This window comes from Nicotiana tomentosiformis, chromosome 8 (genome assembly GCF_000390325.3).
Source record: "Nicotiana tomentosiformis chromosome 8, ASM39032v3, whole genome shotgun sequence".
Lineage (NCBI taxonomy): Eukaryota > Viridiplantae > Streptophyta > Magnoliopsida > Solanales > Solanaceae > Nicotiana > Nicotiana tomentosiformis.
The window spans coordinates 48,394,430-48,418,859 of NC_090819.1; the positions used below are offsets into that span (position 1 = coordinate 48,394,430).

Consider the following 24,430-nt stretch of genomic DNA (forward strand, 5'->3'; position numbering starts at 1 on the left):
ATAGAATATAAACCAAAGACTGCAATTAAGTCGCAAGTCTAGGATGACTTCGTGGCCGATTTCAGTCCGGGATTATAGCCTCTGGCAACCAAGGAGGCAATAATGGTGTCAGAATCGACATCAGGGATTTGGACCTTATTTATAGACGGGGCATCCAACGTAAAAGGGTCCGGGCTCGGTATAGTCTTAATCACGCCTTCGGGGAAAACCCTAAGGCAACTCATCAGAACGGTCCCTTTAATTAACAATAAAGCAGAGTATGAAGTTTTGATTGAAGGGCTCGAATTGGCTCGGGGACTTGACTTCGAGGTCATCAAAATTAAATGCGACTCACAGCTGGTGGTAAATCAGGTCTACGGGATCTTCGAGACCAAAGAGGAGCGCATGCAACAATACGTGGTAAAGGTTCAGGCTCTGTTGGCGCGATTCCGGGAGTAGTAAATTACTCATATCCCAAGGGAAGATAACGCAGAAGCAGACACATTGGCAAACCTAGGATCATCGACGAAAATAAAGGGATCAGAGTCCGGGACGGTACTACAACTGATGAACTCAGTCCTGGATACATATGGTTACTATGAGGTAAACTCAACTAATTTGGTCTGGGACTGGAGAAATTAAATTTTTGATTATCTCGAACACGGGAAGCTACCTGAAGACTCCAAAGCATCTCGGACGCTGCGCGCCAAAGCAACGCGATATAGCTTCAAGAGAGGCCAATTGTATAGAAAATCTTTTCAAGACCCGCTGGCCCGATGCTTAGGGACATCCGAAGCTAACTATGTCATGAGAGAGGTTCACGAAGGGATATGCGACGACCACTCAGGCGCAGATTCCTTAGTACTGGAGTTGGTAAGGGCAGATTCTTTAGTGCTGAAGTTGGAAAGAATAACGCTCATAAAGATATGATAAAATGCTCTTTGCCCGGTAGCATTTAATAGAGAACATTCCATGGCATTAAGAGCAATTACCCGTTACAGGGAATTTGACATTTATGTTCACCGTTACATCTTCATCAATGTCCCTCATAATTGACATTAAAGAAGGGCACGATCCTAGGACCTCCTTCCTTAGACATAACTATAAATAGTGAGCTCAGTTATCATTGTAAAGGGGGAAATTTTCTGGCAAACTTACGCTACATTCTATACAAAGCTTAATACCATCTTATCTTCTTACTTTTTGATTTCGTTGTTGTTGTGCCCGAAAACTCTGTTCCCGGAACTGTTGCTTCTGTTGTTTTGTCTACATCCTAAAGCTAGGTATTGCATAATTCTTCGATTATTTTATTATTTCAGGATCAATTTAATTTATTTGTGTAGAAATCACGTATAAATTCAATTGTACCGTTTTATGGGTAAACAGGAAAAAATAGAGAAAAGACGAGAGAGAGGGTCGCATTGCAATATTATATTAATAAATTTATAATTAAGTAATTTGATTATAAAATATATATTTTATTATTAGTGCATACAAATTAAATGTTTAACAAAATTACATAAACTAATTTACTTTGTCTAACACATTTTTCTCAACTTTGATTTTTAAAGTTTGAAACCCGCTATTTCATTCTTCTCAAAGGGAATAGGGACAAAAATATACCTCAACTATAGGAATAGAGCAAAATATCTTCATTTTGAATTTTGTTTAGAACATACTAGTATCACTAGTGGATCGGTTTAGATTTTTCCACCAACTATGAGAAATAGAATAAATTTGCACTCCACTTGAATTTTGTCCCAAATATGACTTAAGTGGGACTACCTCATACTAATAGAGTTCCAATTTCTTATTTTTACCTTTAAAAATATATTTTATTATTAAGATACAGTGTCACCATGTAAGACGATAATCTTAACCCCAAATATTCTTGTAAAAGTTTTAACCAGAAAAATTACACATATCCAAAATAGCAAAAAGAGCCAAAAATATATAATTGCTCATCATATTCATGTCTTTCCCCTATTTAATTTTTTCTTACTCTCCTGAAATTTAACAACTAGTAAACATAACACTAACTCTAAAAAACTAATTATTTTTTTTATGGGAAAATGAATAATCTTCAGAAACACAAATAGAAATTTTAAATTCTTAAATCAGTGAAAATAATTAAAAATAAATGAAGAAATTACATGGAGTTATCATGTACACTTAACAACAAGTTTTGATCTTGCTGAAGAAATTGCAATTACTGTCATGTCAGAAAAATAAAATCCACAATATCCATAACAAGGTCGGCGTACACCATATTTATTATTGTTGTTGTTGAGCTAAATTTATGCATATAATTGAAATTGCATAGATAAGAGAGTATTAATCTTCACAAATATAAAAAACTAAAAGAGAGAAAACTTATTAGTTATCCTTTGAGCACAACAAAATATTTTGTGAATCTTTACCTTTGATGTATATTTCTAGAAAAAGAAATTCCATATGTTCTTTTATTTTCTTTTTTTTTTTCTCTTCCTCTCGTTGTTTTATAAATAGAAGTCAAAATTTTGACACTAAAATACAAGAGTTGATCGAAAAAAATAAATTTCATGAGTTTTGAGGGGAATATGAGCTAGTCCACTTACCATAAAGGCAAATTTGGGACCAAATCAAATAATGGTATGTTTGATACCAAATTCAAAATGAAGGTAATTTTGCTCTATTTTTCATATGTAGTTGAGGAGCAATTTTGGCCCTTTTTCCCTTCTCAAATTGTCAGTGAGATTAATTTTTTGATGAGTCCGTCCAGTTGGATCCATCTGAAATTGATCGCTCATGTCAATGCTTTAACTAGGGGTGAGAATAAAAACCGATAAACCGAAAAATCGGATCATATCGAACTAATTCGATTCTTCGATTTCGATTTTTCGGTATTCAGTATGTTATTCGGTATTGGTATACTAATATTTCGGTACTTCGGTTTGATTCTCGATATTAGGGTATGCATCATTTCGGTATTTCGTTATATACCGAAATACCAAACTTTTTAAGTTAATACCTGAATTCTTCTGAGTGCTCAAGCTTGCGACTTCCCTTGATGTTGGATTACACATCTGCAGACCCATAAAGAATTGACCCATCATGAGGAGGTTTTAGATTACTCTTAATATCTTTGTATTTATTTTCTTTTAATATTCAAAATGGCTCTTTCTCTTCTGCTAGTACGTGAGCCCTCTTATTATTTTTCTTTTTCTTATGGATTTCTCTTCTGTGTCTGGCATCTACTTGTCTTGTACGCTCTTAGTCTCTTATTGTCAACGATTCTTTTTCTCCTTTTTTCTCTTTTCTTGTTCTCTGTTTTGTTACGGTAATACTAACAACTGCTAACAACTACTGGAACTTCCTAAAGTGAGTCTCTAAGAGTAGAAAATGGAGGTTGCCAAAAGGTTTCAAATATCCATACAATAAAAGTAAAAAACAGTAGTATTTAAAAAAGATACAATTCCATTAATGTATTAAACCGAAACCGTACTGAATCAACAACAACAATAACATACCAAGTATTATCTCACACCGTGGAGTCTGGGGAGGGCAGTGTGTACGCAAACCTTACCCCTACCTTGTAAGGGTAGAGAGGTTGTTTCCAATAGACCCTCGGCTCAGGAGAGCATAAGCACCACATTAATAAAAATATAGACAAGAAGGGACAGTACCAAAAAGTCATATAAAAGCAGAATTAAAATAACAATACAGTAAGATGATCAACAATGAAAGAAAATAACGGTTAGTCATAAGAACCTACTACCAACAGAAAGCGAGACTGCATGCCATTACTATTGTTATGAACACTCTAGACTACCTACTCTACTACCTTAATCCTCGATCTCCATACCTTCGTATCAAGGGTCATGTCCTCGGTCAGCTGAAGCTGTGCCATGTCTTGCCTAATCACCTCTCCCCACCTCTTCTTTGGCCTACCTCTACCTCTCCGTAGGCCCTCCAATGTCAACCTCTCACACCTCATCACCGGTGCGTCTGTGCTCTTCCTCCACACATGACCAAACCACCTAAGTCGCGCTTCCCGCATCTTGTCCTTAATAGGGGCTACACCCACCTTATCGCGAATAACCTCATTTCTGATCCTATCTAACATGGTGTACCCGCACATCCATCTCAGCATCCTCATCTCTGCTACCTCCATCTTCTGGACATGAGCGATCTTGACTGGCCAACACTCAGCCCCATACAATATCGTTGGTCTGACCACCACTCTGTAGAACTTACTCTTAAGTTTCGGTGGCACCTTCTTGTCACACAAAATACTGGAAGCGAGTCTCTATTTTATCCATCCCGCCCCAATACGATGTGTGACATATTCATCAATCTCCTCATTCCCCTGAATAATAGACAAAGTACTTAAAACTCCCTCTCCTATAGATGACCTGCGAGTCCACCCTCACCTCCCCTTCCCCTCCTTGAGTCTCGCCATTGAACTTGCACTCCAAGTATCGTGTCTTGGTCCTGCTCAACTTAAAATCTTTAAATTCCAGAGTTTGCCTTCATTCTTCTAACGTTCACACCGTCTCGTGTCTCGTCAATCAATACAATATCATCTGCAAATAGCATGTACCACAGCACCCCCCCCTTGGGTGTGGCATGTCACTACGTCCATCACCAGAGCAAATAAAAAAGGGCTGAGTGCCGGCTCCTGATGCAACCCCATCATAACTGGAAAATGGTCCGAGTCCCCACCCACCGTCCTCACTCGGGTCTTTACTCCATCATACATGTCCTTAATCAACCTAACGTAGGCAACAAGTTCACCTCTAGCCTCCAAGCATCTCCACAAAACCTCCCTCGAAACTTTATCGTACGCCTTTTCTAAGTCGATGAATACCATATGCAAGTCCTTATTTCTCTCCCTATACTACTCCATCAATCTCCTAACAAGATGAATGGCTTATGTAGTCGAACTCCACGGCATAAACTCAAACTAGTTCTCGGAAATAGACACACTCTTCCTCTTACTTAGCTCCACCACTCTCTCGCAGACTTTCATAGTATGGCTAAGCAGCTTGATACCCCGATAGTTATTGCAATTTTGGATATAACCCTTATTCTTGTATACAGGAACCATCATGCTCCACCTCCACTCTTCGGGCATCTTGTTTGTTCTAAAAATGACATTAAATAATGTAGTGAGCCACTCCAAGCCTGCCTTGCCCGCACTCTTCCAAAACTCCATCGGGATTTCATCCGGTACGGTCGCTTTGCCCCTGCTCATCTTACGCATAGCCCCCTCAACTTCATCAACTCTAATCCGCCTACAATACCCAAAGTCACAACGACTTCCGGAGAGTTCTAAATCACCCAGTACAATGCTTCTGTCCCCCTCCTCGTTCAAGAGACTATGGAAGTAGGTCTGCCATCTCCGACGGATAAGCCACTCATCTAACAAAACTCTACCTTCTTCGTCCTTGATGTACTTCACTTGGTCCAAGTCCCGCACCTTGGCTAACCTGAACAACCTCTTATTCCCACCCCGGCCCTCGAGTTCCTCATACAAATGACTAAAAGCTGCAGTCTTGGCCGCCGTAACTGCTAGCTTTGCCTCTTTCTTAGCCAACTTATAATGCTCCCTATTCACCCTCTTCTCCTCCTCATCTACACTTTCCACTAACTTCAGATACATTACTTTCTTGGTTTCCACTTTTCTTTTCACCTCTCCATTCCATCACCAGTCTCCCTTGTGATCACCAGAGTAACCCTTTGAGACCCCTAATACCTCTCTCGCGGCTTCCCTAATGCACTGCGCAGTCATGGTCCATATAGCGCTTGCCTCCCCACTACTCCTCCAAGCTCCCATAGTCACCAGCTTGACCCCCAACTCCTGCACTTTAGTTTTCGTCAAGGCTCCCCACTTGATCCTATGTTGGCTATACATTGCCCTCTTCTTCCTCTTCCTCGTGATCTCAAGGTCCATGACCAGGAGCCTATGAAGGTTCGAGATGTTCTCACTCGGGATGACCTTGCAATCCGTGCAAAGACCTCTATCGGACTTCCTGCAGAGTAAATAATCAATCTGAGTCTCGGCCACCGAACTCCGAAAAGTGACCAAGTACTCTCTCTTCTTCGGAAAACTCGAGTTTTCTATCACCTAATCAAATGCTCTAGCAAAGTCCAACAGAGACGTTCCTCATATGTTTCTATCTCCAAAACCAAAGCCACCATGCACATCATCATATCCCCTAGACGTCGCTCCAATGTGGCCGTTTAAATCTCCTCCTATGAAAAGCTTCACGGTATGCGGGATACCACGCACCATCTCATCCAAATCCTCCAGAAACGCCTCTTGACTTCCTCATCCAAGCCTGCTTGGGTGCGTACGCACTGATTATGTTCAAAGTAAAACCTCCAACAACTAGCTTAATAGTCATCAGCCTGTTATTGACCCTCCTAACCTCCCCACTAGTTCATGGAGGTCCTTATCAACCAAGATACCTACCCCGTTCCTGCCCCCACTCTTCCAGAATTTCAAAGTTTGAAACTGCCCACATCCCGCGCCTTATCTCCTACCCACCTAGTCTCCTCTACACAAGCTATATTAATCTTCCTTTTCTCGAGAATCTTCGCTAACTCTACAGATTTTCCAGTCAAAGTTCCTATGTTCCAAGACCCCACTCTCAGCCTAGTAGCTCCCTTAGCCCTCTTACCCCCTTACCCCCTCCGCACCCCCTCCCCCGCGCTGACACCTCCGAGGACAAGACCTTACCCTACTATCGTTCACCAAAGCCACTATAATCTAGGAGTCACTACGCAAGCACTATCCCGAAAACAAGCGACAAAAATAAAATGAATTACCGAAATATAATCTACCACTAAAGGTTGCAAAATAGGTGAAGAAATAAAATAAAGGAACTAACGAAAACTATAATCTACAACTAAAGGTCAGAAAAACAGGTGAAGAAATAAAGCAAAGGAACTAAAGGAACTATAATCTACAACTAAAGGTTAATTCGTTGTTGATAGAATCTAAATTCCCTACCGAACCAAATAAAAAATACCGAACTACTTTGGTATGCACAATTAATAAATCGAATACCAAAATACCGAATCGAAATTCTTAAATATCGTACCGAAGTATCGAATGCTCACCCCTAACTTTAACTATATAATAAGTGAAAGTATCCTTGGATGGCCAATGGCATTTTCGTAAATATAAACTTCTTTAATGATTAAATTGTTAATATTTTTAATCCTTGAAATAACACGTGCCCCGCTAGAAGTCCCCCTCTTTTACATGTGTTGGTTCCTGTTTGAGTGTTCTCTCTCTCATTAACCTTCTTCTAATCCTGCGTCCAGGTTTCTATCACTAGGTTTCTTTCAAAATCAAATGTTGTCCGTCAAATTTGTCTCTGGCAGGAGCTTTCAGTTGTGGTAAAACTTTTCTCCAACTAATCTTTTCTTATTGCACTTATTTGTGGGTAAACAATTTCCAGATTTTTACATGCGTGTCAGTATTTTTATCTGATACTTCACATGCATGTGTAGAAATAGATACTCCAATGCGTAATTTCGGATAATTGGTGTTTGATGTCTTTTTTGATTAACTCTCTAATGGCGTTTGCTTCAGAAAATTACTGGTTTAAATCTTCTATTGGCGTTTTATCAGTATTCATTTATTAGGAAAAGAAAAAAATAAAGAAGAGAGAGAATTGTGTTGCAACATTATACTGGTAGTATAGCCTTTATAATAGTCACCTTCTATAATAACATTTTATAGTGATGAACCTCTTTTTTTTAGAATTAACTTTATTGTTCTATTTTACCTCACATCAGTGGCAGAGTCAGGATTTTTCATTAAGGAAGGTCAAAATATAAAGAAATAAACTCACCAAGAAGTCAAGGGGTGTCAATACATAGTATATATTCATATTTTATAAAAACGTACCTAACTATACAGTGTAATTTTCGACAAAGGGATGTCGGTTGACACCCCTTAAATGCACGTGGCTCCGCCACCGACTATAATAACATTTTATATATAACAACAATATTTCTCATTATAACAATACATCTTTTGTAAAATTAGCACTCTTTAACAGCTTTACTCAAATATCTATATATTTATTATTTTATAATAACCAAGAATCAATCTACAACATATATTTATTATACATATAACCTTAACAAAATTTGTAAGTTCCAATGGAAAGTTTGGAATGCAAAAATCTCTTGTTAACTTGGAACATGAAAAATTAAAAGATGAAGTGGAACCTTTTGTACGCCACTTTCCAAACATTCCACCTTATTAATATTATATTAGCTTTTAATTAAAATTTTAAGTAATCAAGTATCACTTGAGATTTTAAATTAAATAATTGTATTATCTTTTATAACATAAACAAATATAAACAATGAGTTTTTGGGTATTTATTTGTCTATAACTACCAAATAAAATCTAAATGTCAAATGTTATTATAAATATATAATAATCAATCGCGATAAAAGATACAAAAGGTCCGGACCAAACAAAATTGTTACAGGGTGATTTGATTCTATTTGTGAAAGAGGAAAAGCAAAACGTATCGAAAAGACTGATTTAGAAGGAGTTAGATCCAAGAGGGTAAATTACAATTTCTGGTAGTCGAATTTTTTTTTTACCCCACGTTACCCTGATAATCCCTTAGTGTTTCCTTATTACTTAATCCTTTATTAAGTGAATATAATGAACATGAATTAAGGGCAGCTTGTGCTAGGCATTTATGATAATGCAACCTAACTCTGTTGTGACTTTCTTTAGGATTTTAAATATTTATTCCGTTTAAGCATTCACATTTTTTAAAATTCTCTGATTGATTTGAAATTGTATGGATGACAAAATGCATAAGACTGAGCATATCTCTTCCTTTCTCCCCTAAGATTGTGCAATGCTCTCGTGGAGCGTCCTTAGATCAATTAATATCAATAATCATAAAGCAAATGTATTAATTGATCACCTGTTTAGTTAAGACACTATTAGGGAACATATGCCGAAGTATACGAATCCGGCTTAATTAAGTGCATTCCTCTGTAATGATCTAACACTGTATCCTTAACTATACTTAAGGATCTGGTAAGGAGATCTAATTAAGAGCTGTCCCACATCTATGATCTAACTATTTTAAATAAAAATAGTTAAAAATGTATAACAAAATATAACATTCTGCTCTAATCCAACTCCAGTAATCAGGGTAGCAATAGTATACTGCTAAAAGTTGTGCCATATATTAATGGAACTGCAAGATTATTATCTGGCTGATGTGCTAAGATAAAGAGCCGTTCACTTTGATTTTATGGGCTAAATAAAATTCTTATTAAAGTCCGGTGGTATGCAATTCACAAAGCTTTTGAAAAGCAAAAAAAAAAAAAAAAAAAAAAAAGAAAAAATTAAGCCGGATGGAATTTTTTAGAACTATCTTTATATTTTGACCCCATTACGAAAAATTTGATTAAATAATCCCACTGCCAGAATTTTGAAGTTGCTGCTAGAATTTTGAAGTACGCTGCCAAAATTTCCATATGAAAAATTCTGACTATTACCATATTTTGTGGCAAATCTTGATGATCACTATATGAAAATTTCTAGTGACTCCATGTTTTTGCAAATTTTAGTGATCACCATAAAATAATTCTGGCGATCGCCATATTTTTATGGCAAATTCTGATGAATACCATATCAAAAAAATCTGGCCTTGTTTCCAAAATTCAGGCGAAAGCTATATTTTCAAAACTTTTCTTACCGGAATCAAAAAATTAATAATAATACTGAAGTGTCCTGCCATTCCCCCGAAAAAAAGAGCTGATAAAATTCTTTATGTTTTACATACGATAAGTCCTCTTAAAATTACCATACTTATAAAATCATAAAAGTAGAAAGAAAAAGGACCACTTGAGTACACCTCATGAAAAGTTTTATAAAAGGGGCTGAAAATATGCGATAATGTCAAGTAGCAATTTGGTTTCATATATTGATCCATGTTATCGGAGTTGGTATTTATGTACGTATTAAATATTAAGTATTCTTTTTTATCATATCTATCACTGCAAATTGGACAATGAAGGGACAAGAATAAGAACAATCCATGCTGCAACTAGCTCCAAGATGGCTACAAATTAAAAGCGTTAACACAAGCAATAGATATATTGGTTGTTTTACTAACCATAGTTAATAAGATGTAATTGTGTTGCACGCTTCCCCACTGTTTACTCTATTTACCTTTCCGTTTATTTTTCTTCTTCCGTTCCTCTTTCGCATGTTAATTGTTTATGGCTACTCTGGTTACAATAGTTAAATTACACAACAATATAATAGGGTTGGAAAAAGAGAAGTGACCAGCCTATGATAACTACTACCAAATCAAAAAGCACAAATAAAAAGCTAGAAAGAAAGAAACAAACATCATGCTCCAGAAAAAAAGCAATAAGGACGACACTATTAGTCAGAGTCATCTTTGTTGGAAAACTCTATAAAAAGTGTTATGGTGGACTGGTCATTTCTACAACCACCATTAAAGATTTTCATGCAACAAACAAAACTCATATATTATTTAAATACATTATGAATTATGATATGGGGTTCCACGAAAATCATTTTCTGCCACTTTATTATAAATAATAAGTTAGTATTCCATTCTTGGTCAGAAAGGAGTATGGGAAATCAAGGTCTTTTTTCTTAGTAATAATTTCCATTGTTACCTTTTCTGTTTGTTTGCAGAAACAAACATTTGAGCATTGTTGCTGCGTTTAACTTGTTTTAGAAAAGAAAAAGAATGACGACTTCATCTGAAAAAGCATTAGCGAAGAAAGATAGAAATTCAGTAGCTATTATTTTCAGATATGCTGATGGAACAGACATTTTACTGATGTGTTTGGGCACTATTGGAGCCATTGGAGATGGCTTATCAACAAACTGTTTGCTGGTATATGTTAGCCATCTTTTTAATAGCTTGGGTTATGGTAAGACTCAACAGAACGATGAGATTTTCATGGAAGAAATTGAAAAGGTTAGCATTTTAAGTTTAATTAGTACACACATTAATCTCTAGCTGTCTTGCTTAATATCTCTTTCTAATATTTTTGCTTTATTTCTGGCAATTTTGTTTACAGTGCAGCTTGTATTTTGTATTGTTGGGATTGGCAGTCATGGCTGTGGCCTTTATGGGTATGTTTCTATGTACTCCACTTTTTTCTAGCTTGGCCCTTTTATGTTTTGCCAACATCTAAAAAGTCCTTGAGGATAACATACGAAGTTCATTCATCAAACCCTAGAATATTCTGTATGAAGAACATATTAATTAATGGACATTCTATTACAGAGTGGGTCTTTTCTGATTATTTGGAGACATAATTAATTGTTGCAGAAGGTTACTGCTGGAGTAAAACAAGTGAGCGGCAAGTGCTAAAAATTCGATACAAGTATTTGGAAGCCATTCTTAGGCAAGAAGTTGGTTTCTTTGATTCTCAAGAAGCTACCACATCGGAAATCACTAACAGCATTTCGAAAGACACTTGTCTCATACAAGAAGTTCTTAGTGAAAAGGTAAATTTTTATTGACCCTAAGATTTCCTATCAAACAAACAGTGACTTTTGGTCAGATTCACGAACACTAGAAACTACAATTCCATAACCTTAAAGTCATAATTATTTATGTTTCGTTTTGTATATGCAGGTACCCATATTTCTTATGCATACAACAGTTTTCATGTCAGGAATTGCATTTTCAGCCTACTTCTCGTGGAGGTTGGCTTTAGTTGCCTTACCAACACTTATTCTCCTCATAATCCCAGGTTTGATCTATGGGAAATATCTACTCCATTTGTCGGAAAAGTCGTTCAAGGAATATGGGAAAGCAAATGCTATTGTATGGCAGGCTCTTAGTTCCATTAAGACTATATATTCATTTACCGGTGAGAAGAGCGTGATTGAAAGGTATCGTTCGATTCTTGATCGAACCATAAAGTTGGGAATGAAGCAAGGAATTGCAAAAGGTCTTGCTGTTGGAAGCACTGGGCTTTCCTTTGCAATATGGGCTTTACTAGCATGGTATGGGAGCCATTTGATTATGCACAAAGGAGAAAGTGGTGGCAGAATTTATGCAGCTGGAGTTTCTTTTGTCTTGGGTGGACTGTGAGTGCCTCTAATTCTTTTAATTACTACGTACTGATATAGATTATTAGAAATGAAACTAGGGTAATGATTAAAGATGTTATGGAGCTGAAGCATATATACACTAATTAATGACCAGTAATAACACATGCCCTCCAAATAACAGCTGACTTATAGACAAACTTGGAAATGTCATTTTTTCCCCTACAGCCAGTACTAGACCTTTCTTCTTTTAGGCTGAGAATTATGAGAAGCCTGGTTCATTACATATTTACATATTGGTATTGGTTATAGCTGTTGGGAAACGTGTCAGGCTAATAGATGGGAAAAATATTTAAAAGAGAAAAGCAATAAATTGCACAAGATAAGACAAGACAAGATTTACTTGGTTTGGCAATTTTTGCCTATTCCACGGCCACACAAAGAATAACTCTTTATTAATTGAAGAAAGAAAGAAGAAGTTGAGGGTTGATATGTAAATGAAAATGCATACCCCTTTTATAGGCATTTGAATGCCCTGCCGACGTAAGCGCTTACATCATAGGAATGCCGATGTAAGTGCTTACATCATACGAATGCCGATGTAAGCGCATACATCATAAGAGTGCCGATGTAAGCGCTTACATCATAAGTTCATCTCTTTTGTTTTACTTTTCTTTCTTTTGTTTTGTCTATTTTTCTTTCTTTCACATACAACAACATGTTTGCTACTATCAATCTCCCCCTCAAACCTATGTTACATCAAGCAAGAAATTAAAAAAAAAAAAGATTTGCTATTCTCTAGTGGCGCCTTCACGCTATCAGTCTTGAAGGCTAACTGAGGCAGTGCACAGCCTCAGTTTGTCAACACCGACAACTTTGGTCAACATGTCTGACAGGTACTTTGATCCTGGTAGAGAAAGAGTTTCTTCACTTATCAACTCTCGGATATGATGATACCTCAACTGGATATGCTTCGATCATGCATGAAACACTGGATTCTTGGCAAGAAGAATTGCACTCTGGCTATCGCTGAAAAGCTCACAATTGTCCTGCTCTTTACCTAGCTCTTTAAGAAAATTCTTGAGCCAAATCATCTCTTTTCCAGCTTCTGAGATTGCCATGTACTCTGCTTCAGTGGTAGATAAAACAACACTTTTCTGAAGTCTGGACATCCAGCTAACAGGAGTACCACCCAAGGTGAACACGTAGCCTGTGGTACTTTTTCGACTATCCAGATCGCCGCCTAAATTTGCATCAGCAAAACCTTGTAAGATAATATTGCTCCTTTTAAAACAAAGTGTCATACCTGAGGTGCCTTTGAGATTTCGCAATATCCATTTTACACCTTCCCAATGCTCCTTTCCTGGATCTGACGTGTATCTACTGACAACTCCAACTGCATGGGCTATGTCAGGTCTAGTGCAAACCATAGCATACATCAAACTTCCTACTGCTGAATCATATGGAACTTTGGACATGTACTTCCTTTATTCATCTGTCTTAGGTAATTGGTCCATCGACAGATTAAGATGGCTTCCGAATGGAGTGCTTCTGGTTTTTGCATCACGAAGACTGAACCTGCTTAGTTCCTTCTGTATGTACTTTTCTTGAGACAATTTTAAGGTTCCTTCAGACCTGTTTCTGCTAATCCTCATCCCAAGCATTTGCTTAGCTGGTCCTAAGTCTTTCATTTCAAACTCCTCCGCCAGTTATTGCTTAACCCTGTTGATCTCATTTATGCTAGATCCTGCAATTAGCATATCATCAACGTACAACAGTAAAATGATATAGGATTTATCAAGATTTTTGATATAACAACAATGGTCCATCTCAAATCGTGTGAAACCATTATTATGCATGAATCCATCAAATTTCTTGTTCCATTGTCGGGGTGCTTGTTTCAAACCATACAAACTCTTCTGCAACTTACACACAAGGTTTTCTTTACCAGAAACTTGAAAACCTTCAAGTTGCTTCATGTAGATGTCTTCTTCAAGATTACCATGTAAGAAAGCAGTTTTAACATCTAGCTGCTCCAAATGCAAATTTTCTGCAGCTACGATATTTAGCACCAACCTGATAGTAGTTAATTTGACTACAGGAGAGAAGATCTCGGTGTAGTCAATCCCTTTCTTCTGCTGAAAGCCTTTTACTACTAATCGTGCTTTGTATCTCTTCTTACCGTTATGCTCTTCCTTAACCCCTATACACCCACTTGGTTTGCAATTCCTTCCTTCCTTTTGGTAACTCTGTAAGTATCCATGTTTTATTCTTTTGAAGAGAATTCATCTCTTCTTTCATGGCTAGCTTCCACTTATCAAAGCTTATCACCTGCATTGCTTCAACAAAATGCTCTGGTTCTCCAACATCAGTCAGAAGTAAAAAGTGTAGAGAGAGAGTTAACCTATCTGGAACATTCGTGACTCTTTTAGATCTCCTTAATATAGGTTCAGGATTAACTGATCCTGAATTTGATTCAAGTCCTGACTCCAGATCTGGTTCTCCATCTGATTCTATCTATGGTTCTGGTTCTGATTCTGATCCAAATTCGGCTTCTGGTTCGGCATCTTCAATTTCAGATTCAGTTGTAGTCTCTCTAGCCATTTCATTTTCTGAGATTTCTTCTAACTCAACTGTTTCAGATGTCTGTCTGCTGGTGGTGGTTGGTTCTACTTCAAGCTTGTCTTTGTACATCACATTTTCATTAAATGTGACATTCTTGTGTCTTAGGATCTTTCTATTATGATCATCCCAAAATCGATAACCAAAATTATCATCACCATAGCCAATAAAAAAACATTTCTTGGCCTTAGGATCAAGCTTATCTCTATCATTAGAGTTTACATGCACATAAGCAACACAACCAAAAATTTTCAGATGTGAGAAAGTTACCTCCTTTCCTGTCCATACCTCCTCAGGAATTTCAAAATTCAGCGATACAGAGGGTCCCCTGTTTATGAGGTAAGCTGCCGTGTTAATAGCCTCAGCCCAAAAATACTTCGGTAATCCAGAATGTATTCTCATACTTCTGGCTCGTTCATTTAGGGTTCTGTTCATCCTGTCAGCAACGCCATTTTGTTCCGGTGTTATAGGAACTGTCTTGATCATTCTGATCCCATTCTCATAGCAGAATGCTTTAAACTCTTGACAATCATATTCTCCTCCATTGTCAGACTTCAGACATTTTAACTTTAGACTAGTCTGATTTTTAACTTCAGCTTTCCACCTTTTAAAGAGAAAAAACGCATCACATTTATTTTTCAGAAAATAAACCCATACCTTTCTTGTGGAATCATCAATGAAGGTGACATAATAGCGTGAGCCTCCCAGAGAAGTTACAGGAGCTGGTCCCCACACATCTGTATGCACTAGTTCCAACTTCTCTTTCTTTGGCGTCCTTCCCGCCTTGTAGAAACTAACTCTCTTTTGTTTCCCGCAAATGCAATCTTCGCACAAACCTAATTCAACATGCTTCAGGTTTGAAAACTTTTCTTTGGATGCCAACAACTTCATCCCCTTCTCACTCATATGCCTGAGCGTCCGATTCCACAATGTTGTATCACGACCATGATCAACTGTTGCTATAGTATCTCTCTGTATTGCAGTTGCATACAGTGTTCCCTTCTTGAAACCTCGTGCCACAACCAAATTTCCTTTGGTTATCTTCCACGATCTGTTAGCGAATGTTGTTGTATATCCTTCACTGTCAATTTGACCCATAGATATCGGATTTTTCTTGAGGCCAGGAACATGTCGGACATTTTGCAATTTCCATAGCGTGCCTTGTGAAGTCTTTATATGAACTTCACCTTTCCCGACATTTTCCAGAGGTTCGCCGTCTGCTAAATAAACTTTCCCAAATTTTCCAACAATATAATTATGCAACAATTCTTTGCATGATGTAGAGTGAAAGGATGCACCTGAGTCCAAAATCCAAGATTCGACTGGACTGTCTGCACGACAAATTAGTGCATCACCGACTTGTTCAACAATTGCATTTGCTGAATTATCATCCTTGTATTGATCGTTCTTCTTCTTCTTTGGCTCTCTACACTGACTACTTTAGTGACCCTTTTTATCGCAATTCCAACATGTAATGTCTTTGCGATTTTTGGATTGCCATCTTCTCCTTGACTTTGATTTCCACGACCATGACTTTGTCCTTTTTGGCTGGTTCTCCCCCTGCTTTCGGTATTCAAAGCAGATCCCGGGGAGTCACTTGATTCTCTCCAGCGAATATCTTCGCTTAGAACCAAGTCTCTAATATCATCCAACTTGAGTTTGGTACTTCCCGATGAAATGCTAACTGCAGTTAGTGTTGCAAACCAACTCTCCGGTAGAGATGATAGTAGAATCAATGCCCCGACTTCGTCATCGAATGTTATATTGATAGAACTCAACTGAGTTAATATTACATTAAACTCATTGATGTGTTTTGTAACAGATCTACCTTCTGTCATCTTGAAGTTGAACAATCGACGCATGAAATAGGCTTTATTTGAAACAGATGGCTTCTCGTACATATTTGATAACGCCTTCATCAGGCCTGCAGTGGTCTCCTCGTTAATGATGTTAAACGCCACATTTCGTGTTAGCGTCAAACGAATCACACCAAGAGCTTGGCGATCTAATAGATCCCAATCCGCTTTGGCCATATTCTCTGGTTTTATCTCGGTCAGAGGTAAGTGTAATTTTTTCTGGTACAAATAATCCTCTATTTGCATTTTTCAGAGTCCAAAATTTTTTCCACTGAACTTGTCAATCTTAACCTTCCCTTCTTCCGATGCCATTTTTCACAAAAAAAAATTATGTGAATAGTGTCTTTGAATAGTAACGATGATCAATAGTGTCACACTATTCTTGTGAATAGTACCTGCACCAATACCGTACTTTTCTACCAGAATTACAGTGTCTGTGCTCTGATACCGGTTGTTGAAAAACGTGTCAGGCTAATAGAAGGGAAAAATATTTGAAAGAGAAAAGCAATAAATTGCACAAGACAAGACAATACAAGATTTACGTGGTTCGACAATTTTTGCCAACTCCACGACCACACAAAGAATAACTCTTTATTAATTGAAGAGAGAAAGGAGAAGTTGAGGGATGATATGTAAATGAAAATGCATACTCCTTTTATAGGCATTTGAATGCCCTGCCGACGTAAGCGCTTACATCATACGAATGCCGACGTAAGCGCTTACATCATACGAATGTCGATGTAATACATCATAAGTTCATCTCTTTTTTTTTTTTACTTTTCTTTCTTTTGTTTTGTCTACTTTTCTTTCTTTCACATACAACAACAAGTTTGCTACTATCAATAGCTACCAGGCATTGGTCTACAATATTACGATTTAAGTTTATCAATGCAAGAAAAAAGGGAAAAAAAAACCGTATTAGTGAACCTTGTCAAGTTATCCTACCCATTTTTTTATGATCAAGTTCCAACTCATTTTGTTATCTTTGTCCATTTAAGCATTTTTTTGATATATGAAAATTGGACTAGCCGTACTAATTATTTGTTTCCCCCAGTTAGATATCCTGAGTAACATGTCATGAATGAAAACGGTTAAGATCCTTGATTGGAAATATTAGCATTATTTTGATCGCACTCACAAATTTGACTAAAAATGTCTTACCACCAGCTTTTACTTTGTCCAAAAGATGTGGCTGCATTTTATGTTTAGAGACTCGCATGAATTACTACATTCAACATAGGTGGCATTTTGATTTGGATTTGGATTTTTAATCTATAGGATGCAAGAAGCAAATGTTTCATACAGAGGAGCTATATCCCATGGAATTTGTAAACTCTAATATTTGAGTAATATAATAGATGGATTAAATAAATTTCTAGAAACTGTATTCTATGAGTTTTTTTAGTTATTGATAATAAATCCATGCGATTCTGGTAACTCCAACTAGTAAGTTAGCTGCTCTTCCAGTTATTTGAATATCTGATTGTGGAAGACTTTGATGTTCATCTGTTTTGAAGTTAGCTATATATATATATATATATATATATATATACACACACACATACGTGTGAAGTGCTCAAACACCGCTGAATCTTCGTGATGCTAAAACCACCACATTTAACAAATGAAAAGCTAATTAACATTAACCGGTGTGTAGCTGAAAATGGTTTTGATTTGAGCATCTGAAAACGAATTTCTAACAAAACAAAAAACCATTGAAGTAGAACCATTAATTCTCTGTCAAGTAGGAATTTGTTTCACCTATGATGCTTGAAGACATGAGATATCTTCTTTCTATTTAATTCAAGTTGTTAGTAGAAAATACCTAATTAATGTGTTATGTAGATCACTAGGGATGGCACTGCCTGAGGTGAAATACTTGACAGAAGCTTCAGTTGCTGCCTCAAGAATATTTGCCAGGATTGATCGCGTTCCAGAAATTGATGGGGAACACACAGGGGGACTCGTGCTAGAAAAGATACGAGGAGAAGTTGAATTCAAGAATGTAAACTTCACATATCCTTGTCGGCCAGATACGGTTGTGCTCCAGGAATTGAATCTTAAAATTGAAGCAGGAAAAACATTGGCCCTTGTTGGAGCAAGTGGTAGTGGAAAATCCACTGCCATTGCCTTGATTCAAAGGTTTTATGATAGTAACGTTGGAGCTATATGTATTGATGGTGTAGATATAAAGTCATTGCAGCTGAAATGGTTGAGAGGACAAATGGGGTTAGTAAGTCAAGAACATGCATTATTTGGAACATCTATTAAGAAGAATATTATGTTTGGGAAAATTGACGCAACCATGGATGAAGTTGTGGCTGCAGCAATGACTGCTAATGCTCATAATTTCATCACGCAACTTCCAGAAGGATATGAGACCAAGGTCAGTTCATGTATTGATGTTTCATGTTTGTAATGTAATCATTCTAACATGATTGATTAATTGTTACAGATTGGTGAAAGAGGAGCACTTTTATCAGGTGGGCAAAAGCAGCGAATTGCAATTGCTAGAGCCATCATAAAGAATCCTGTGATTCTTCTCCTTGATGAAGCCACAAGTGCACTTGATTCTGAATCAGAAACACTTGTTCAGAACGCCCTAGATCAAGCCTCCATTGGAAGAACTACACTGGTACGTACTCTGAAACACATTAATTATAAGTTGTTGAAAGTACGTAGCTATATGAAAAAGAACTGTACAAATTTGATGATCAGGTTGTTGCCCACAAGTTATCAACAGTTAGAAATGCAGACCTCATTGCAGTAGTGAGTAGCGGTTGCATCACTGAACTAGGGTCACACAATGAGCTTATCCAGAAAGATGGGCACTATGGAAGAATGGCAAAACTTCAAAGACAATTTAGCTCTCATGTTGATCAAGAACAAAGCGCTGAATCTCTTATTTCTTCAGTAGGAAGAAGCAGTGCTGGAAGACAAAGCTCAATAACATCAAGTCCGTCTATATTTGCCTCACCTTTACTCATACAAGACAGCTCCCAAGCTTCACCTCCTTCCTTCTCTCGACTCCTTTCATTAAACTTACCTGAATGGAAGCAAGGAATTACTGGAAGCTTATCTGCCATTGCATTTGGTTCAGTTCAGCCTGTATATGCATTAACCATAGGTGGCATGATTTCGGCATTTTACTCACCAACTCATGAGGAAATGCAATCTAGAATTCAGAAATACTGTATGATTTTCAGCATCCTTTGCCTTGTCTCATTTGTTCTCAATCTATGCCAACATTACAATTTTGCTTACATGGGCGAACACCTAACAAGAAGAATAAGACTGCAAATGCTTGAGAAAATCTTGACCTTTGAAGCAGCCTGGTTTGATGAGGAACACAACTCAAGTGGAGCCTTATGTTCTAGATTGAGCAATGAAGCAGCTATGGTCAAATCCCTTGTTGCTGATAGAGTCTCACTCTTGGTCCAAAGCACTTCAGCTGTCACTGTTGCCATGGTAATGGGGCTAGTTGTGGCTTGGAAGCTTGCACTAGTTATGATTGCTGTCCAACCACTCACAATTCTATGCTTTTACACGCGAAAAGTCTTGTTATCCACCATCACAGCTAAATTCGTCAAGGCACAATATCAAAGCACTCAAATTGCTATGGAGGCTGTTTATAATCATAGGATTGTGACCTCGTTTGGGAGCATAAATAAGGTCCTTGAAATCTTCGATGAGGCACAGGATGAGCCAAGGAAGGAGGCTAGGAAGAAATCGTGGTTAGCTGGTGTTGGTATAGGATCAGCACAAGGCCTAACTTTCATTTGTTGGGCCCTGGATTTTTGGTATGGTGGAAAGCTAGTTAATGCTGGAGAAATATCAGCTGCTGATGTCTTCAAGACTTTCTTTATATTAGTCAGCACCGGTAAGGTAGTAGCTGAAGCTGGAAGCATGACTTCTGATCTGGCCAAGGGCTCAGCAGCAGTTGCTTCTATATTTGCCATTCTTGATCGAAAGTCACTCATCCAAGGATCCTATAATGTAAGATCTACATCCTATTTCACATTCACTTTTCAATTGCATAAATACTACTATTATTTTAATTAATATTGTAAAATTAGGCAAAGAATAACAGCAATTTGGAGAAGATGACCGGTCGGATAGAGATGAAAAAGGTCGATTTTGCATATCCAACCCGGCCTAATAGCCTAGTGTTGCGCGAATTCAACCTGGAAGTGAAAGCAGGAACTAGCATTGGTCTTGTCGGGAAAAGTGGCTGCGGAAAATCTACAGTGATTGCCTTGATTCAAAGATTTTACGATACAGACAGGGGATCACTGAAAATTGATGGTATGGACATTCGATTACTCGATATTGGATGGTATAGAAGGCAAATGGCGCTTGTGAGCCAAGAACCAGTGATATATTCAGGCACTATCTATGAAAATATTTTGTTTGGCAAACTTCATGCATCAGAAAGTGAGGTGGTGGAAGCTGCCAGAGCTGCTAATGCTCATGATTTTATTTCGTAAGTATGCTTTTTATGGTCGAGAAATAACTAGGTAATTAATGAGTTTATATAAAAGTTAAGTTTAATTTTTGTGCACTTACAGCATAAAAATTATGTAAACAATCAAATCATTTAAGTAAGTAACATATTATAACATGTTAAACTACACTGATAATCAAGGGCGTATCTAGGGGGGTTTCCATGGTGCACGTGAACCCATGCTTCCCACCCTAAATTATGTATAGTAATGTTATATTTTTTCAAAAAATATTTAAATATATGTGTGTGCACCTATGCTCAAAGTGTTATATGATGTGATGGTTATTGAGTGTACATCTCTAGGTGAGGTTGTGAGTTCAAATCTTATCTCAATCTTGTTATTTTTTTCTTTTTTTCTTTTCTAGAAGTAGACGCCCATGGGATATGGACATGTCTGGTGTTATTTTTTGCGTATTAATTAAGTACTTTTTCTTTTTATTTCTTTTTTTGTTTGGTTAATTCTTTCAAAATTTTCACATATTGAAATTCCTATTCTTCTTTTGTCGCTGTAAAATCTTATATGATTAAACAAAATGTGTATATTAAAACTAGTAGCAGTGTATGATGTAGCATATAGTCAATGAGTTCAACTGATCTCAATATTTTCAACATGAAAAATAGATATAGATGTAAGAAAATTACTATTTAATAAAACAAAACTATGAACTTATAATTCCAAAAATGCAATGGGTACGCAATCGTAAGAACTAAAGGTTGAACCCGTAGAATTTATATTCTGGATTCACCTCTTCTTAATAGTGCATCTATCCTGTCAAAATCCCGGATCCGCCTCTGCTGATAGTTTAATAGATTATTAACATAAAAATTTAGTGGTATTTAAGTAGTGGAGTAGTAATTCATACATCACCATCTGAAATATTGAAAGGTTACATTCTAAGTCATATTCTTACACATGCAGGTCACTGAACAATGGATACGACACAGAATGTGGGGAAAGAGGTGTGCAGCTATCAGGAGGGCAAAAGCAAAGAATTGCAATTGCTAGGGCCATAATACGGAACCCAACCATACTACTATTAGACGAAGCTACGAGTGCTCTGGATGTTCAGTCGGAGCAAGTTGTGCAAGAAGCATTAGATCGACTAATGGTTGGAAGAACGACAGTGGTTGTGGCACACAGGCTTAATACCATCAGGAATGTAGACTCCATTGCATTTGTATATGAGGGGAAGGTGGTGGAGAAAGGAACCTATTCTCGGCTAAAGGATAAGCGAGGCGCATTTTTCAATCTTGTCAATATTCAATCCACATAATGTGAAGAGTGAATGTAGTCACGTATATAAGTTCTAAATTTTGGACATATTTTTTTTTTAAAAAAAGAACCACCTTATTGGTCTGCGGTCAGGTTTGACCCCGACCTATATATATCACAAAAGAAGAGAACATGGAAGAGGACATAAACCTTTGCTTCCAATACAAAGTGATAGTAGAATGAAAATTTTCTACTGGATAGTTGTACCAAAGGAAACTTGCTGAGGAGAACTTCTTCTTTACAATTTGACAAAAGTGAACTATACGCTGTACAACTATCATGTTATAACTATCCATAATCAAAAGTGAAATTTGTTGTTTGTGCTTTTATCTGAAAGTTGGGTAGATCATCAATATCATTCTTCAAAAAGTTTTTAGCTATCAAAGGAAGAGCTAAATCCCATGTGAAAAATAAATCTTGCTTTGTATGCTCTCCCATGTTAGCAAGAAAATCAGCTATACAGTTAGCTTCTCTATAACAACACTGAAACGAAAAGTTGCCCAGAACCATCAACTCTATTATCTTCTTAATAATGTACTTAACTTGCCAGGATGGTTTGTATGATCCACTAATCATCCAATAATAACCAAAGAATCTGATTCCACAATAACATTGAGATGGCCATTAGAAATACACCATTGCATCCCAACCAAAATAGCTTTTGCCTCAACTACATTGTTAGAACATGTTCCCAAAAAGCTGCATATGCCATGATCAGTTGATCATTGTAGTTTCTAAGAATGCCCCCCCCTCCCCCCATCTGCCTGGATTCCCTTTACTACACCCATCTGTGTTTAATTTATGAGTCACAGTTATTGGCTTCTTCCATCTGATGTATTGAATATTAATTTTAGGCTTGAGCTTTTTGATTTGTTCACAAGCCACATGCCATTGTTTATCCAAAACGAGAGAAGGGAACTAACATGAAATCAACATTCTCATCAAATAGATAACTTGATTTATGATCCTACCATATGTGCACTTATGACCTTTGTACTTGCAACTGCACCTCGTCTTTCATACTTCCGAGCAAATGATAGATGACAAACACTGTAGAATAAAAGAGTGCACTTTATTATTATGTTTGGTTAGCCACCAATACATCAGAGTGTATCTTATGCCTCATTGCTTGACTCCCACCCCACATGTTCCAGAGAAGAATTCCTAGACTGCCGAGGCAAATTTACTTTCTCTGAATAAACAACCATTATTTTCCATTGCTCCTTGAATACAACAATAGCATCTAGAAGGCCCATGAACATTGAACCTCTGTATTAAATAAAAAAGAGACTTTGAATGGGATTTTAGGATGCCAAATTTTAGTTGTAGTCGAGGTGACATTCTTGATCTTCCTTAAGGAATTCCAAGCTGACTTGTAAGTAAAATTCCATGTTGATCAGGATTCCAAACATGAAAGTCATGAACCTCATCAAAAATTTCTGTATCAAGGACTTGGGATACCAAAGACATTGGAAGGACTTCCAGAAATTTTCCTTGGTTCCAAGAACCATCATATAGAAACTTTGATACCCCGAGCTTTTTAGATTTGAAGTTGTGAGGAAAAACTTAGCTAGTGGTCTAATGCCCACCCAGTTATCCCACCAGAAAGAAATATCTCCAATGGCTACCTTCCAAATAATTAACTTTTCACAATCCTTTCTAGAATCAAGTAATCTTTTCCAGGTGTGTGACTGTCTTGCATCCCATTTCTATTTAACAAGATAGGCTTTTGGACAATATTTGGCTTCCATGAAAGATCTCCATAGAGTTCTCTTAGTTCTAAAGCTCCACCATAGCTTAGCACCAAGAGTATTGCTAAAATCTTGGATGGATCTGATGCCCATCCCACCTTCAACTGTAGGGTAGCACAATTTTTTCTAGGATATAACTTTGGGCATATTGATAACCGTTATGCAGAATAAAAAAAAAATAATTGCTTTGCAGCTTGCCATTAACCAATTAATTCCATCCCACACAAAACTCTCGCATCTGGCATCTTAATAACAAGATGTTTGAATAATAATACCTCTCAAAATAACACACATATGGAGGATCCTCTCAAACAATTGGTACCTAGTGCTCATAAATGGCCAAGCTTCAGATTATTTTCTTAC

The 24,430-nt window shown here is 37.2% G+C and overlaps 2 protein-coding genes across 2 annotated transcripts; one reads left to right on the forward strand and one right to left on the reverse strand.

The window, feature by feature from the left end:
- Positions 1–4,924: 4,924 nt before the first annotated feature.
- LOC138897433 (uncharacterized) lies at positions 4,925–5,623 on the reverse strand. Its single transcript, XM_070183402.1, has one exon. It carries the CDS (start codon positions 5,621–5,623, stop codon positions 4,925–4,927), a length of 699 nt encoding a protein of 232 aa, XP_070039503.1.
- Positions 5,624–10,484: 4,861 nt separating this feature from the next.
- On the forward strand, positions 10,485–22,643 carry LOC104109188 (putative ABC transporter B family member 8). Its single transcript, XM_009618416.4, has 9 exons — positions 10,485–10,976; positions 11,080–11,134; positions 11,334–11,512; positions 11,643–12,100; positions 18,385–18,925; positions 18,995–19,174; positions 19,258–20,535; positions 20,616–21,022; positions 21,963–22,643. The coding sequence occupies exons 1-9, from the start codon at positions 10,743–10,745 to the stop codon at positions 22,315–22,317; spliced, it is 3,687 nt and encodes a 1,228-aa protein (XP_009616711.1). The 5' UTR covers positions 10,485–10,742; the 3' UTR covers positions 22,318–22,643.
- Positions 22,644–24,430: the final 1,787 nt, after the last annotated feature.

Bases quoted from the DNA above. Each gene is read 5' to 3' on its own strand.
- LOC138897433 (XM_070183402.1), bottom strand. From the start codon at position 5,623: ATGTATCTGAAGTTAGTGGAAAGTGTAGATGAGGAGGAGAAGAGGGTG.
- LOC104109188 (XM_009618416.4), top strand. From the start codon at position 10,743: ATGACGACTTCATCTGAAAAAGCATTAGCGAAGAAAGATAGAAATTCA. The intron at 10,977-11,079 runs GTTAGCATTTTA...TTTTGTTTACAG, and splicing joins TCATGGAAGAAATTGAAAAG to TGCAGCTTGTATTTTGTATT. The intron at 19,175-19,257 runs GTACGTACTCTG...TTTGATGATCAG, and splicing joins CCATTGGAAGAACTACACTG to GTTGTTGCCCACAAGTTATC.